The sequence below is a fragment of the Telopea speciosissima genome, chromosome 3 (genome assembly GCF_018873765.1).
Source record: "Telopea speciosissima isolate NSW1024214 ecotype Mountain lineage chromosome 3, Tspe_v1, whole genome shotgun sequence".
NCBI classification, from domain to species: domain Eukaryota; kingdom Viridiplantae; phylum Streptophyta; class Magnoliopsida; order Proteales; family Proteaceae; genus Telopea; species Telopea speciosissima.
Window position 1 is genome coordinate 9,002,648 of NC_057918.1, and position 16,895 is coordinate 9,019,542.

The 16,895-nt window shown below is 38.0% G+C and overlaps 3 protein-coding genes across 4 annotated transcripts in view; 1 reads left to right on the forward strand and 2 right to left on the reverse strand.

The window, feature by feature from the left end:
- Positions 1–1,654, forward strand: part of LOC122654733 (GPI ethanolamine phosphate transferase 1) — a 41,953-nt gene extending 40,299 nt beyond the window's left edge. For both annotated transcript variants that reach the window (XM_043848956.1, XM_043848955.1), the window contains one exon: positions 1,266–1,654. In XM_043848956.1, the coding sequence (XP_043704891.1) occupies positions 1,266–1,427 (162 nt within the window). In that variant the 3' untranslated portion in view covers positions 1,428–1,654. The remainder of the gene's footprint in view (positions 1–1,265) is intronic.
- Positions 1,655–1,760: 106 nt separating this feature from the next.
- On the reverse strand, positions 1,761–14,005 carry LOC122654739 (IAA-amino acid hydrolase ILR1-like 1). The gene is made up of 6 exons (XM_043848970.1): positions 13,762–14,005; positions 12,959–13,084; positions 12,425–12,739; positions 12,062–12,190; positions 10,981–11,324; positions 1,761–1,800 (listed from the first exon to the last, which is right to left on the reverse strand). Exons 1-6 carry the CDS (start codon positions 13,873–13,875, stop codon positions 1,788–1,790), a joined length of 1,041 nt encoding a protein of 346 aa, XP_043704905.1. The 5' UTR covers positions 13,876–14,005; the 3' UTR covers positions 1,761–1,787.
- LOC122654737 (IAA-amino acid hydrolase ILR1-like 4) lies at positions 1,807–4,582 on the reverse strand. The gene is made up of 6 exons (XM_043848967.1): positions 4,475–4,582; positions 4,124–4,444; positions 3,495–3,620; positions 3,049–3,363; positions 2,825–2,953; positions 1,807–2,197 (listed from the first exon to the last, which is right to left on the reverse strand). The coding sequence occupies exons 1-6, from the start codon at positions 4,550–4,552 to the stop codon at positions 1,829–1,831; spliced, it is 1,338 nt and encodes a 445-aa protein (XP_043704902.1). The 5' UTR covers positions 4,553–4,582; the 3' UTR covers positions 1,807–1,828.
- Positions 14,006–16,895: the final 2,890 nt, after the last annotated feature.

The window sequence follows — 16,895 nt, forward strand, 5'->3', positions numbered from 1 at the left end:
AAATTTGGAAACGCAAGAGGGAATTGTGTCGGACTGCATAATAGTTAGTTTGCATATTTCATGCTTCATCTGAGATGTTAATCAATGTTTATGATACTTTCCAACAATTTGCATATTTCATGCTTCATCTGAGAAGTTACTTGATCAATGTTTATGATACTTCCCAGCAACGAGTGATAATGATGATGATGATTTTATTTGTCAGACTTACATTAGCAAGTTATTGCAGATGACAAATGGAAGTTATGTATGAAGGAAAATATGGCAGGATTTGTAACATTTGGACAGTAACTTTTGCTGCCTCTCACTTGTAGTTATTGGCATAATCACGTTTCATCGCCCTGGTCATTCAGTAAAGAAAAAACCATACTTACGCATGGAAGTTATACCAGACAACTACGAAATATTTGGGAACCATTTAAGTGGCCAATTTTTTTTAGTTAATTGGTAAAATAATTGTAAGAGAAATTCCTTGTGAATACTTGTTAAAAGAAAGTTTAATCTCAGTCAGTCACTTAATCTACAGTTAGACTGATAAGCAGATCAAATTGAGGTAAAGGTGAGTCGAAACTAAGCCAACTTATTGCCACTCGTCTGAAGTCATTGCCAATATGCACTAGTAACCCATAGAGTTGTTTGGCATTGTCTGAAATCTGAATTGCTGTTTCCCAGGCATTTGTATGGTTGATATTCACTCTGCACCATCTGCAACACCCATCCTTTCTGTCATCGTGGATATAGGTTAATTTGGATCATGCAAATAGGTTCTCATAGCTTGTAACCTGTCTACTTCTAATACATTACTGTTATGTGGTGCCTTGAGGAATGCCAATGAACCAAATTTATTTTATATGTTCTGTTTTGAAGCTCATTATTTTATGACATATTGGAACATTGAATGGGTAAAAAAAACATATATATATATATATATATATATATGGAGTGTGTCTGAATGACACCTCTATAGGTGTATTTAGAACTTGACACCTTTTAATTGCCCTTGTCTTATTCCCAAAAGAATTTAATGCAGTATTTCCATTGAAGGTAAACCTTTCATTTCACATAGAACTGCATTAAATGACTTTCAACTTTTGAAAACAGTTTTTTTACCCCAGCATTAAATAACTTTTGGGAATAAAACAAGGGGTAAAAAAGAAAAAGTAAGGTTACAAATCTATTGACATCTTAGGGGGTCAATAAGAAAACTCATATATATCATCCTTGCCTTAGGATCTCTTTGATTTTGTTGTTTGGATGTATTGCAGGTACGAAATTCGGGAAGTTGGATGGAAATAGGTAACAGCATCAGTCATTTTGGCATCGTGAGTGCCCAAGTTGTTTTTGTGCTGCTGCTGTTTGCCCTCACAAATATTTACACGAAAGATATTGAAATTGGATCACATGAGACATCTCGGAAAGCAATGTAGTCAATCTGAACCTGGAATTTTGACCTTTATTTCAATGAGCAGATATTTCTATGTACAGCGGCTCTTTGCAATTCTTACTGTAACTTACACTATATTTAACAGCAATTGTAGGGGGTGTAATTGTTTTTGGACTGATGGTGCCTGTATTTCGGCCAGGGTATGTTTTCCAATATAAACAATTTGCTTTGTAGGGGTGATTGTTTTTGTACTGATTGGTGCCTCTATTTCGGCCAGAATTTTTGCTTTTCATTTTGTACTTTGATCTGGATTGAATGACTCAGGTGCACACACACACAACAGAGAGAGAGAGAGAGAGAGAGAGAGAATCAATTTTACCCATTAAAAAAATGAGCTATGTTACTACTGAATTGAACTTACATTAAAAAAAATGAGATATGTTACTACTGAGTTAAACTTATTAGGTATGTATGTGCAAATGCAGCATGAATTGCAGCACCGATAGGTAGGACATCCTCATCAATTGTAAAGTAAGGGCTATGTGGAGGGTAGACTGAACCTACCCTTTCATTCCTTGTACCTATCATGAGAAATGATCCAGGTACCTTGTCCAAGTAGAAGGCAAAATCTTCACTACCCATGAAGCAAGGGGCAGTGTGAGTGTTGTTGTCTCCCACGATCTCAGTTGAGACATGGTGCATGATATCGAAAACTGTCTCATTGTTCACAGTTGGAGGAATCAGTGGATGGTCCTCTTCGGAAAAGTTTATGGTAGCTGAGCATCTGTGTACTGTTGCTTGCCCTGTAATAACCTGCAACAAGGAATTGCAACATAGATGTAATAACCTGAAACAAGGAATTGCAACATTGAATAATTTTATCTCATGAAGGGGATCTACACGCTACCGGTGTGGGATGCAATCTCCCATGTCTGGCAAATGGGTGCACAGGAGGGGGCATCTTACGATTCGAATACAGGGGGCCACATTTCAGGGAGGAGAGAGGTTGTTAGAGGGCTCATATGAGAAGTTTTGGACTTCTGGGATGAAAGCAATCTGGTCTCTTTGAGACTGCGGCTGCAAGGTCCACTGAAAGGGTGCTGGAGTTGAAAAGTGTTCATGGTTCCAACCTAATTAGTATATGTACTGAACTAACAGCTTATTCAGATGATTTTTAGTCGTATGTGATCTACATCGATACTAGTTTCTGAGCATTTCAGAAGCTTGTGCTGAAATTCTTATAATTGCAAGTTATAAATTGGTGCACATCCAACAGATGTTCTAATTATGTAGGGTGACATTGTTGATTATTCTGGTCAATTAGCTCCAGGTCGGAGATATCAGTGATGGGTTTAGTTTCCTGCTCAACTACTCTTTCAGCTTTGCCTGAAAAGATATAAAGATAAACAGTGTTTCAGAATAAAGGCATATCTAGAGTACCTGTTGTATTCTTTGCTTTAACAAATACATGTTCTGCTTTTTGAATGCCCTGAAAGTACCACCAATTACGGCCGTGTCCGGGATGACGTTGAAGGCATTTCCAGATTGGAACGTGGACACAGACACCACCTACATTCCATGAGATACAGCCTTAACTTCTGCAACATAATTTCCCAGATCATATGTTCACTAGGATCAGGTTTACAGTGATGTTGGAGGATTACCTGAGACTGCAAAGGGTCAGTTTCTCTTGAAACAATATGTTGCAAACTAACTACTGATGCTGAGGCTGCCAGGATGGGATCAATTGACTCTTGTGGTAAAGCTGCATGACCTCCTTTTCCTTTGATCTCTGCTTTGAAGGATCCACAACCTGCTAGAAACTCTCCAGGCCGAGAAGCCACTGTTCCTGTTTCATAACGATGAACCACATGAATCCCAAGGATTGCTTCTACATTTTCAAGTGCACCTTCTTTGATCATTCTTAGTGCTCCATTGCCTAGTTCCTCGGCGGGTTGAAATATAAGAACAACAGTTCCCTGAACAATATTAACAAATAACAATGCAGAGACAGATACTGAGATGAGGAGTAAGGTGAAAATGCAATATTAATGAGAGAACATGTCTAATACCCATTAATTTTGTTTCTCTTACACTAATTCCATGTTACCTGTAATGTGTCCCTGAGTTCTTGCAGTATCTTTGCAGCACCTAGTAGCATGGTAACATGTGCATCATGTCCACAGGCATGCATTTTCCCATCTATCTTGCTCTTGTGCTCCCACTCTACCATTTCCTACACATGAACATAAACATTGTAATGTTCTGTCTTCCCTTACTAAATGACTGATTTTCTGCTACACACAGCTCAAAACCCTTGGCAGCTAGGACAAACATGGTGATGAACAACCAATCTCTTATCATCAAATGACCACTTGAAAAGCCCATAAATTTACTTGAGCTGAAAAGTGAATAAACAGAAACAGAAATCTAGCTAGGAAATTTTTTGCATGTTTATAGGCTTCTATTATTAGATAAAAGCTGTATCAAACATGGGCAATTCAGTGATTTCTATAATAAGAAAGTCTACTGTAGAAAACTTTATGATTTGGCGACAGAAATCACATTTCAGTGTTTTCCTGAAACCAATAATTAATGTTTGGTCTAAAACATTGGTAGGAAATGATACTGTTCCTTGACAACATGAACTACAATTCTCTGTACATCCATCAAACTATCTTTTCATTTCTTTTTTGTCGGTTTTGGTTGAAAATAGAAATTAAGGAATAAGAGATTAACCTGAATTGGCAAAGCATCCATATCTGCTCTTAAAGCAACAAAGGGAGGGGACCCTGAACCTATAGTGGCCACCACACCAGTACCTGCAACAGGCCATCGATATCCAATACCCATCTGATCAAGCTCACGTCTTATCAGAGCACTGGTCTTGAATTCTTCATAACCAAGTTCTGGGTATTCATGGATTTCCCTCCTTATCCTCTTTAGCCAATCCACGTTCTCAGAAGCATTAGCTATCCTAATTATCTCTTCTTTGATTGATGAAGAAGAAGAAGAAGAAGACGAAGAATATCCATAGTTTCCAAGAGAAAAAGACGAATAATGTCCACCTTCTTCTCCAAAGGAAGATTTTGGATTCGAAGAAGAGCTGAAAGAGATAAGATTGCTGAAGAGTAGCAGAAAGAGATGAAGATAAAAGAAATGATCCATCGAATAACAAACCAGTTCAGATCAATTCAGAGAAGAATGGGCAATCTCCTTAGGTCTTTATACATTTCTTGTCTACTTTTAATTCTTAAATAAGGTTCTCAGGTTGAGGACGGAACACGAGAATCCTAAGTCAACCACCAATTGCAGTATTCTCTGTTAAATTAGTAAATTAATTATCTTCATTCAAGTGTTTATCTCTGAAGGATGGAGAGAGACGGCAAAAGAAAGAACGGAGGTAGAGGTTTAGGAAAAAGAGCACGTGCGTAATATGGGTTTGATAGTGACGAGCATGTGAGTGGGGTATACTTTTCAATCTTCCTTTTTTAGACTACTGAGCAAGGATCGAGAACTCGGTTCCGGACATGGTTTTGTTGGGGTGATCTGTAATTTTATATTTTTTAAAGATTGTTGGCTGTGACTTGTGAGGTAGGAATAGGACCACGTTTATAAATAATTGAAGCAAAGCTGTTAGGTTTGACACGCAACTCAAAATGCAAAGTTGCAGGGCTTTCAACATCATCTGTGATGGCCATTAGAGTGGAATATCTTATCTTTGGATGATTTAGATATTTTATTTTTTCCCAATTTTTTAATTCCACTAAATTTCACGTGATAACTGATAATTTCTAAAGAGATATTTTTCTCTTTTTTTTTATTTATTAACAGATATTTTTCAATTTATATGCTTCTCCCATTTTTGGTCTCCAATTGTCTATTAAGCAACATATATAGTGCTAGGCATTTTGTAATTAACAGATATTTTTCAATTTATACTAATAATCATTTATATTTATTTATTTCTTTGATTTTAAATTTATGAAAAATTGGGCCAACCCAAACAAAGTGGATGAGTTTATAAATCTAGACTTTTATTTTGTCATATGGAATTTCAAATTTTGGGCCTAATTCAATCCTAAGACCATCTTATGCCGCACATTTTTTTTTTTTGGGGAATTTTCAATGTGAAAAGCAATACATCAAAATGAAAGTTCTTTTCAATGGAATAGCAACAAAAAAGCACTAGAGAACTATAAATTTAACAAAAAAGAAAAGTAAGACTTGAAGACCCAAAAGATTAATTTGGAAATAGATTCAATGTTTTTTTTTTTTTTTTTTTTGAGACAGGAGGGGTATCCGACTTTAGGTCGACTAAATCCCCCCTGGGCTCGTACATGATCCCCACACCACGCACGAATCGGGAGCTTCTGGACCCTGGTGAGCCTCAGGCGGGTGACCCCAAGAAATTATGCAACGATGAAGGTGAGACGGAGTCTCATGTCCCCTCCAAGCGAGCTGCGCTAACCCCTTGGGGTTGATTCAATGTATCTTTCATTTTGATATATATTAAAAAAGATAATGCTGGGGTTGGTAGTATCTATCCAATGATCAAAATTGAGATAACTATCATTTCATGTGGTACAATGGATAGAGGCCATTTGTTGTGTTTACTAAAGTCAAATCAGTCAAATTAGGTTTTTCCTAGGGGTATATTATGCTCTAGCATGGTGATGTAGCAATTTCAAACATATGGATGTTTCCATGATGGTGTGAATTGGTCAACTATAAAATTTTATATTTAGATTCAATCATATATTCTCATGTAATGACATGTCTCTCTCTATATTTGAAAATATTTCGAGGGTTTATCTTGCCACTTGTCAAACTTTGTTTGGATTAACATTTCTACGTCGAACAAACCCCTATATACAAATTTTAGTCATATCCAACTTAATATATTAGTGAAGCTAGTCAAGTCTTTTGGAAGGAGCCAATATAAGAGTAGTTGACGATCTGGCCTTTGCAAGTGTGTTGCTACACTGCAAATGTAGTGCGAAGGTTAAATATCAAAGTCTTAGTCAGTATGGTATCGGCAATTCAGTATGGCTTCAGTATGGTACAGAAAATAGAAAGCAGATATCGAAGTTGTACTATATTGAATACAAACTATATTTTCAATATAGATATTGTACCGACTCGGTACAATTTGTATTCAGCATAAAAAATGGTTTTTATTCGATATCAAAAACATGATGTAGCTTGGCACGACTCAATCAGACTAACAAAAAATCCATTAATTCTCAGAGCTTTAATTTTATTGAGCCATTCCAACATCCCACTTTCACCCACAACCTACAATGGTGAAGAAGCCGATACAATAAAAGAATAGAAGATGAAAGAGCATGACCACTTGCCTCCTATGGTTCTAATTTATATCTGCTTAGAGCTATGGATGTAACAGATTCAAGATTTCGAAACAAGCTTGTCTTAAATGATGTCAATTGCAAGAAGAAGGGTCACTGATTGAAAGAATTGTAGATTGAGATGTAGTAAAATAGAAGAATTAGCAAGAATTTCAATGTAAATTTAAAAAAGGGGGAAGTTTTCATACATGGTCGTGTCCCCTCTCACAAAGAGTTGGAAAAGTTACAAATCCCCACCCAGTAATTAATGCCTTGAAACTCCCACCCTCTCACATACACCGCTTACACAGTTGTGTATGAAAACTTTCCCCTTTAAAAAATATATATTTCATGCTGCGAAACAAAAATAGGAATAAAAAGTTAGGATTTTGATTTTATGGATTTGGTACTTTGGTTATACACTTTATCCTTGGTTTGTTACAAATTCGGTATGGTATCAATACATATCAATGGTTATCTTAGAAACTGATACTGTATCATATCGAGAGAGATTCTATTTTCCCATACCGAAACCGTACCAAATGTATTATCGGCTCCATTTCCTAGGCAGCTCCATTTCCCCCTGTTCCTCAAATAGGGGGAGGGGGGCAAAAATAACTACCCTACCCCTGCCCAACCATATTGCCCAGGTGGGATCCACCCCCCTCTATTAGAGGTACTTGGGGAAATAGAGCGGGCAAGAAATGGAGCAGATAATTTTCCGTAAAGTTCAAGAAAGACCTTAATAAATTTAGGGAAGTGTACAAAAAAAAGAAAAAAAAAAAAAATCTTAAACGATACAAAAAAGAATGGAAAACGCAAATAACAATCACACAATACACACAAAGATTTGCATGGTTTGAAAAGATTGCTTACGTCTATAGTGAGATGAGACTTGCTTTAGTATCAATGAAGAATAGGTTACAATTGCTCGTTCTCACACCTCTCTTAGATTATAGAGAAAACCATCTCTCTATAATTATATAGTGAAACCCTACATAAATACATATTATCAAAATACCCTTATATCACTAAACACAAATTGGGGGAGGGGAGGGGAGGGGAGGGGAGGTGAGGGTAGAGAGGAGGCAAAGCATTATAAATTGTTGCAGGAATGGCAGGTAGAGGGTGAGAAAGCTCGAGGATATCAGAAGAAGTCAAACAAAAAGGACAAGGCTGCGATTTTAATAGAGGATTAATCTTGCTTCTGGACAGAAGCGGAGGTAGCTATTATCTAATTGAACGAATCACTTTAGAGGGGAGAAGTGTTTTGTGTTTTTTGCTAAAAGCGAAGAAGCTATGTTGACAGGGCAGAAGAATCACCGGCCCATAGAAAAGATGAAGAAATTTGAGGATTATGTGATACGCCGCTTATTGATTAAATAACTCAGTGATGTTTCCAGGCATTTTCCTGGGGGAGAGTGCCTACATGCAATGGGAGATAAATTAAGCATGAAAATTTCCTCAACCTACTCATAGTTCAAGGCTTGCTAGCTACCTCCATTAAGGCTGTGAAATTTTATTAAATAAAGAAATACGTGTCTACAAGTGCTCAATATTCTCATATACTACAAGTAGTAACGCAAGTTGATCCAGATCTTAAGAATAAATATGGGTATGAATGGCATTGAAATGGAATTTGGATCGTTTACAGCCTGCTTGACCGTAGCAGCCATAGCAGTGCCCTAATGAGGCGTGGTGTAATGACCACCTTACTCAAGTAGGGGTAAGGCGATCATTGCGCCGCGCCTCATTATTGGGTTGCTATGGCTGCTACTGGTAGCAGACCATAGACAATCTTGATCCTGCGCCACGCCTCATTAGTGGGTTGCTATGGCTGCTACGGGTAGCAGGTCGTAGACGATCTTGATGCTGCCCGAGTGCCTTACCCGAGCAGGGGTAAGGCGATCATTGCGCCGCGCCTCATTAGTGGGTTGCTATGGCTGCTACGGGCAGCAGGCCGTAGACGAGCCTGATCCAGTGAAATGATTCAATTCAACCCTGAAAAAATAATAGTTTTTTAGGGAAAATATCACGGACACCCCCTGTAAGTATATCAAATATCACGGACACCTCAAACATTATCAAAATATCAACCTTTCCCCTGACACGTTAAGCAGAGTTACCACACAAAGTTGAAATGTCCATTTTACCCACCTAATTATTTAAATAAAAAAACTCTAATTCCATCTACTTCCCCTCTTCTTCCTCTCATTCCTGATGTACGATCCCTCCACCGGCCACCGCCAAGTCCATCTTGGACACCCTAACGTCCATGTACGTTTCGACTTCGTTACCCCGTCGGATGAATCTGTTCAGGAAATCCACCCAGAACAAGATGCCTGAGGAGACCCACTTCTTCGATCATTTGATTGACGAGGGAAAGTGTTTCTCATGTGGGAAGCACGGCCATTACCAATCCGATTGTCCTGATAAGGTTCCCCCTTTTCCCAATAACGACTCTTTTTGTTATACATTCATTGTATTGTCTCAACTCTGAACTTTTCCCCCTTTTATTTGATGAAGTGAACGTCGGATGCCATTTTGGAAATAAGCCAACAAGGGGTTCTCAAATCAGCTACCACAGGTGACTATCTACGCAGGTGAGGCTTGAGAGCTGCCGTGGGCACTATTTAGGCAAATTCCCTATTACTAATTTACTTCTTTATCTTAGATAATTTGATTAAACGAAAGATTAGATGGATAGTTTGATAAATCGATAACCATTTTTGGGTAATTAAGCGGTGAGTTTATTTTCTGGACTAGAGTGTGTTTTACTGATACTTGCTTTACGGATCCTGCTTTTCTCCTCCAGAGTTCAGAGTGGAGAATCTTATTTAGTTTCGTCCCTTGAATTTTCCATGTGGGTCTTGCAGGTTGGGTGATGTCTCGGCCGCTTCATTGTGGTGTCTCCGGTTGCAGGATTACAGACAGTACCCAAGAACTTCAACGACCCTGCAGGAGGAGGTGGATTTCTATAGTAGAAGGTCTTTCGTTTTGTTTTTTGTTTTTTGTTTTTAATTTAGAAGAATGGGGAAAAAAAAGAAGAAAATGGAGATAGCGGCAGGGGGAAAGATGATTGCTCGTTCGGTTTTGGGTTAGGTGGATTGTAAAAGGGATACAAGGTTGCAGGAGCAGGGTGGGGGGTAGAGTTGCAGGAAAGGGGTTGCAAGAGGAGAAAGAAGAAGAAGAAGAAGAAGAAGAAACCCCTTCCCTGTTCTTGCTTCTTCCGCCATTAGATCGAAGACGACGAACTTTACCAAAAAATATCGAAGACGATGAAGAGAATGATTTATATTTGTTGGGAAGTTCATTCTGTGGTAAGGATAATTTTATCATTATAAAAGAGTTAATAGCAACTTAACTGATCTAACAGAGTGGACTAAGTTGAAATAGAATCATAAAGTAAGAGGTGTTTGTGATATTTTGATAATGTTTGAGGTGTTTGTGATATTTGATATACTTATAGGAAGTGTTCGTAAAAATTTATAGGGGGTGTTCGTAAAATTTTCCCTAATTTTTATTAATCATATAGAAATGGAGAGAGTTTTTGTGAGGTGAGAGGACATGCGAAAGAATCTGTACACAGATGACGTATATTTACGTAGAATGAGACTCTTGTTAGGAACTTTAAGAGGTAGAACTCATAAGCTAGATGTTAAGGAGAGGGTGCCCAACATCCGAAGAATGAAACATTGGTCGTTGAGTTCTGAGCTCCAATAGAACTTTTAATGGCGGGAGAGTTTTAGTTGTTCTTTAACCAATTCATGTGCAGAAAGCTTCTGTCCTTAGAAGCTCCGATTGAACTTTAATGGAGCCAATAACATCTAAAGTTGTAGTAGCAATAACAATAGACGAAAGGAGCATGGATCATGTCCTTGTACAAGTACCATCCAAGGCCCTACAAGGCCACACATACACACACACACACACACACACACACACACACACACACAGAGAGAGAGAGAGAGAGAGAGAGAGAGAGAGAGAGAGAGAGAGAGAGAGCAATGTCGTATCAAATTTATCAATTGGAAAAAGAGATTTTCTTATTGACACCTCACAAGGTATCAAAAAAATTTGTAACCTTTTTATTTTTTGGCCTATTAGTAATAACATACAATTTTTTCCAATGAGGGTAAAAATTATCATTTCACATGTATACTTGAAAAATGTATACGTCTATGATTCCTATAGAGGTGTCATTTGGACACTCCCTTGAAAAAATGAGATATTTACTACATAGATGACCTTATTAGGTATGTATGTGCAAATGCAGCATGTATTGCAGCCCCGTCTTCGTCAATTGTAAAGTAAGGGCTATGTGGAGGGTAAACTGATCCCACCCTTTCATTCCTCATACCTATTAGGAGAAATGATCCAGGTAGCTTGTCCAAGTAGAAGGCAAAATCTTCATTACCCGTGAAGGGAGGAGCAGTAAGAGTGTTGTTGTCTCCCAGGATCTCAGTTGAGACATGGTGCATGATACCAAAAACTCTTTCATTGTTCACAGTTGGAAGAATCAGTGGATGGTCTTCTTCAAGAAAGTCTATGGAAGCTGAGCATCTGTGTACTGCTGCTTGCCCTGTAATAACCTGAACCAAGAAATTGCAACATCAAATTATTTTATCTTAAGAAGCTAGTAATCTACATGCTGCCAGCGTGGGAGGGAATCTCCTGTGCAAGCTAGGCCAATGGCGGTACATGAGAAGGCATCTCACAATTTATATGAAGGGCCCACATTTCGATGAGAAAGAATGTCAGAGGGCCATACACAATGACAGTGGTAACGCTTCACTATTTGCCACTAGACAGTACTACATGAGTTAGCCCATGTGACAGAAGACCCCACATAAATCTCATGGACCAAATGTTAGTCCAAAATAAACAAGGAAAGTTGCTTGGACTTTGATTCAAAATTTTAGTAAAATTATTAAAATACCATCAAATGGAGAGGAATATCAAATACAAAATGACATTTTGTTATAATTTAAGTTATTTCCCCTACTCATTTTTAAACTGAAATTATATATACCAACAAGATGCGTGCCTGTTCCCTGTCACATGGACTAACCCATTTACTGTCACATGGAAAATAGTGAACTATTATACTTCATTAGGAATTGACAGGAAATACAGCCAGGGTTAATCAAAATGGAAAAATATTGTGACAGCCAGAATTAATCAAGGCCAGCCTGCCCTTGAAGCGGCAAAAAACTAAGGGTTCACAGGGACAATCAGTCCCAACTTTGGCCCAACCCAGCCCAATCAGGATTAATTATGGCCGGTTTGGATTGGGCTGGGCCTGGGCTGAGTTACACCGCTAGTATACCTGTTGTATTCTTTGCTTTATAAAATCGAGGTTCTGCTTGTTGAATGCCCTGAAAGTACCACCAAGTACGGCCGAGTCCGGTATGACGTTGAAGGCACTTCCAGCTTGGAAAGAGGACACAGACAGCACCTACATACCAGTAGGTACGAGAAATCAAAATTGGAACTTCTTTAGCGGGATGGGGACAGATCTCACACATCTATATGACTGTGAAACCAACATATATATATATATATAATTAAGACCCACACCCCATGGAAGGTATAGATCTGTCCCCAACCGTCTCCATGTGGGACAAGATCTCTTTCAAACTATTATATATATTTTAACTATGATCAGGTCCTTGTCATGTTGGGGGATTACCTGAGACTGTAAAGGGTCAGTTTCTCTTGAAACAATTTGTTGCAAACTAACTACAGATGCTGAGGCTGCCAATATAGGATCAATCGACATTTGTGGCATGGCTGCATGACCTCCTTTCCCTTTGATCTCTGCTTTGAAGGATCCACAACCAGCTAGAAACTCTCCAGACCTAGAAGCCACCGTACCTGTTCTATAATTATTAAACACATGAATCCCAAGGATTGCTTCTACATGTTCGAGTGCACCTTCTTCAATCATTCTTCGTGCTCCACTGCCCAGTTCCTCGGCGGGTTGAAATATAAGAACAACAGTTCCCTGAAATACAGATGCTGGGATGGGTCAGAAGGTCAGGATCCGCGCAATATTATTAAGACAACATTTCTCGATCATTTTGTTTTTCTTAAATTAACTCCATGTGTTGGTCCAAGCCCTCAGAAAAAGTTCCATTCAGGTTGCCACCAAAAATATTGGAACAGGTCATTCTTCGAAAACAGGTACAAGAATTCGAGAGATACATATATAACACCATGTTACCTGTAATGTGTCCTTGAGTTCTTGCAATATCTTTGCAGCACCTAGTAGCATGGTCACATGTGCATCATGCCCACAAGCATGCATTTTCCCATCAATCTTGTTCTTGTGCTCCCATTTTACCATTTCCTACACATTAACATAAACATTGTAATGTTTTTTTCTTTTTAAAAAAAAAACATTTCTAGTGAATAGAAAATTAATTGAATAAAATAGCAAAAAAGGCAAGCCTAAGGGGATCCCAACAAAAAATCAAAACAGGAAATCAAATAATACACATCTAACCCTAGGAAAGGGGTGAAACAACTAACAATTGATGATACATTAAAACAGTGAGAAAAAATAACCATAAAATGATAATACATCAAAAAGCCACGGTGAGGGTGGGGAAGAATAAGAGGAAGGTCTCATCATGGGGCCAAGTGTTTATTTCTTACTGTATTTGGGGTTGCAGAAGGAATTGGAAGGAACCTATTTCTCATCTAAAAAGTAATCGCTTCCTTTTTATTTTTTTTTGGTAAATGAAGTAATGGCTTCCTAGATTTGATCTACGGTGCGTAACAAGGAAATTTAATTTCTTTTATTTCTTTTTCACAAAACATGATAAATCACAACACTAAAGACAAACTTTTCAATATAATCACTGATTGAATTATCACTATATTTTTTTACAAAGATCCACCCGCTTTCTCTTTGTTCTAAAACATTGGTCACCCGTAAGTTTAGGATAATTCTATCAAACTATCTTTTCCTCTTTTTTTAAAAATTTTTGGTTGAAAATGAAAATTAAGGAATAAGAGATTAACCTGAATTGGCAAAGCATCCATATCTGCTCTTAGAGCAACAAAGGGAGGGGACCCTGACCCTATAGTGGCCACAACACCAGTACCTGCAACAGGCCATCGATATCCAATACTCATCTGATCAAGCTCACGTCTTATCAGAGCACTGGTCTTGAATTCTTCAAAACCAAGTTCTGGGTACTCATGGATTTCCCTCCTTATCCTCTTCAGCCAATTCACGTTATCAGTAGCATTAGCTAATTATCTCATCTTTTATTGAAGAAGAAGAAGAAGAAGAAGAGTATCCACAGTTTCCAAGAGAAAAAGACGAATAATTTTCACCTTCTTCACAGAATGAAGATTTTGAATCCAAAGAAGAGCTGAAATCGATAAGGTTGAAGAGCAACAGGAAGAGATGAAGGTAGAAGAAATGATCCATCGAATAACAACCCAGTTCAGTTCAGGCAGAGAGGATATTTTCAAATTTCAATAATAATCTCCTTTGGTCTTTATACATTTCTTACCTATTATTAAGTCTTAATTAAATAAGGTTATCAGATTGAGGACAGAACAAAATAAAATAAGATCTACCAATTATCAATAATAATCTCCTTTGGGTTTTTCTTATTGACACCCTCTTGGTGTCAAATACTCTATAGCCTTAATAAGATAAGGGACAGTTAAAAGAAGGTGTTAAATTCTAAATACACAAAGGTGTCATTTATAAACTCCTTTTTTATTTTTTCATAATTTTTTTTAGTTCCACTAAATTTCACGTGATAAATTTAGAGAGATATTTTCTTTTTCTAATTAACAAATATTCTTATATACTTTTCTCACTTTTGGTATCCATTTGTCAATTAAACAGCAGTTCTTCCCAAAAAAAAAAAAAGTCATTTACGCAACAGAAAATAATATATATTCATATTTTTTATTTCTTTGATTTTGAATTAAAAATATGGAAAAAATTGACCTTTTATTTCTATCACATGGAGTGTCCATTTGGACAAATCCAAACTTGCTATTGAAAGAGAAGAGTCCATGTATAGATTAAGTGTCAACTTCGAGTCTAATTCCATCTTATCCCACACAAATTTTTTTTTGTGATTTTTAATGTAAAATATACATCTCAAAGTGAAGGTTTTTTCAAAGAATAGCACCAAATAAGCATTAAAGAAACTATATAAATTTAAAAACAAGGAAAAGTAGGACTTGAAGACTAATAAGATTCTGACCTCTTGCTGCTGCTTTGCTTTTTTTTTTTATCTACCTATGAATTAAATGTTCGGGCGCCACCTAGTTTCTTGAACGAAACCTCTTTTGATCGTTGTCATCGGCCGAGTTCCTTGTTTCTTGTCTGAAACCATTTCTCGGTTTTACTTAGTTTGTGCGTGTTTTTCTCCGCAGATTGTGCGTGCCAATTCTCCGTCGTTTGGGCGTGTCTCTTCTCTGCCATTTGGGCGTGTACCACTTCTCTTCTCCTTTTCGGCTCGATCAGTTCACCATGATCCTTGGAATCGTCGGTGACGATACCGACGATGCCGACGACGATGATGATGAACCCACCCCTTTTTTCACGGTTCATCACCGCCCCGCCTTTTCCGTTTTCTTTGTTTGTCTGTTTGCAGGTGTTGCTGACCCAAGTGCTGGTGGCACTAAGTTTATCGTCGACTCAGAAACTCCAGCCGCCGTTGAACCTTCATCATACCTCTCCTGTCGCCGGACGAATCTCCCCTCGCCGATCTGTTAGAAAGTAGGCTGTGGCAACGTTTCAGATGGTTTTTTAACTGTCTATCGAAACTCCACTCGTCGATCCAACAGAACTTTGTCTCTCTAGCAAATCTGTTTGAAAGTAGACTGTGGCAGCGAATCGGCACGCGTGGGAAGTCTGGTGTTTTTTGTCTGTTCGACACGTATGGACCCCCCTCTATTGGCATGTATGTGCATGCGCTTATCTTTGGCTGTGTCTACAGTTTTTTCTCTAGGGATATGGTTGTAATCCATCCCCTATTCTGGATGACCCAGTCAATGGCATGTGAGACCGGGTCAATTTCCACTCCTTAGTTCTGAATACCATATATCCATTCCTTGTATTTATCATGCTCTCTATCTATCTTATATATTTTGTTTTCCTTTGTTTGGCGTTGGATGCGCATGAATGAATAGCCTTCTTTTCTACCCCAAAAAAGAAGACTAGTAAGATTAATTTGAAGTAGATTCAATTTATCCTTCATTTTGTTATATATTAAAAGGGGTGATGGTGGTTAAGGTACTATCTATCCAGGTGGGGGGTGGAGCAAGTTGCTTCGTACTGTCCGCTTTTCTTATTCTACTTATCTTGGTCGTTGCACTAACTATGAAGCGGAATTCTCAGTTCTATCCCTCTTCACCAAAAAAAAAAAAAAAAAAAGAACTCTCAGTTCTCTATGGTCTCATCAAAGCCAAGGAGTTAGAAATTTTAAAACTATGAGTTGAATGTGATTCAATAATAGCGGTTGTTATCGCAATTCAATCTAGATCTATCCCGTGCTTTGCTGTGCAAAAGTAGACTTTCCTACATCAGTTCCTGTCTTCCAATGGACATTGACCCATTGTTTTCGAGAGGCTAATCCAATAGTAGATTACCTAGATAAGGAAGCAGTGAAGCGTGGTCTTTTGACTAAGAAGGTTGTTTTCCCTAGTCATATTTAGGGAAGATGATCTTCAACTTGACGCTTTGAGTAGGCCTAGATTCCACTTTATCTAGGGAGTGGGTAAGGTTTTCCTATTGATGGCATTGCTGAAGGTGGGACTTCCTTCCCTGGGTTTTCGTTTTTGTATTCAGCTGGCTATACCTAGACGTTAATCTTGTACATTCCCCATTTTTAATTAATACATTAGTCATGGATCTTCTAGTTAAAATAATAAAGGTACTATCAATCCAATGATCAGAATTGTGATAACATCATCTCATGTGGTATACTGACTACATACTGGATTCTATCATATACTTTCACATGTAATGGCACAGACATACCCTTCCATGTATGTCCATGCACACTCTCTCTCTCTCCATACTTAGAATATCTCAAGGGTAGTATTGAATTTTCCACTGTGTTGTTTTTCAGTTAGCATTTGGTAGACTCCGTTTAGGTTGAAACTTGACCTGTGAACAGGAG

Excerpts from the sequence above, each read along its gene's own strand:
- LOC122654737 (XM_043848967.1), bottom strand. The coding sequence starts at position 4,552 with ATGGATCATTTCTTTTATCTTCATCTCTTTCTGCTACTCTTCAGCAAT. Across the intron at positions 3,621-4,123 it reads TGGATGCTTTGCCAATTCAG|GAAATGGTAGAGTGGGAGCA; the intron begins GTTAATCTCTTA and ends GTTCATGTGTAG. Across the intron at positions 2,954-3,048 it reads CTGACCCTTTGCAGTCTCAG|GTGGTGTCTGTGTCCACGTT; the intron begins GTAATCCTCCAA and ends CATGGAATGTAG.
- LOC122654739 (XM_043848970.1), bottom strand. The coding sequence starts at position 13,875 with ATGAGTATTGGATATCGATGGCCTGTTGCAGGTACTGGTGTTGTGGCC. Across the intron at positions 12,740-12,958 it reads AACTCAAGGACACATTACAG|GGAACTGTTGTTCTTATATT; the intron begins GTAACATGGTGT and ends TCTGTATTTCAG. Across the intron at positions 12,191-12,424 it reads CTGACCCTTTACAGTCTCAG|GTGCTGTCTGTGTCCTCTTT; the intron begins GTAATCCCCCAA and ends ACTGGTATGTAG.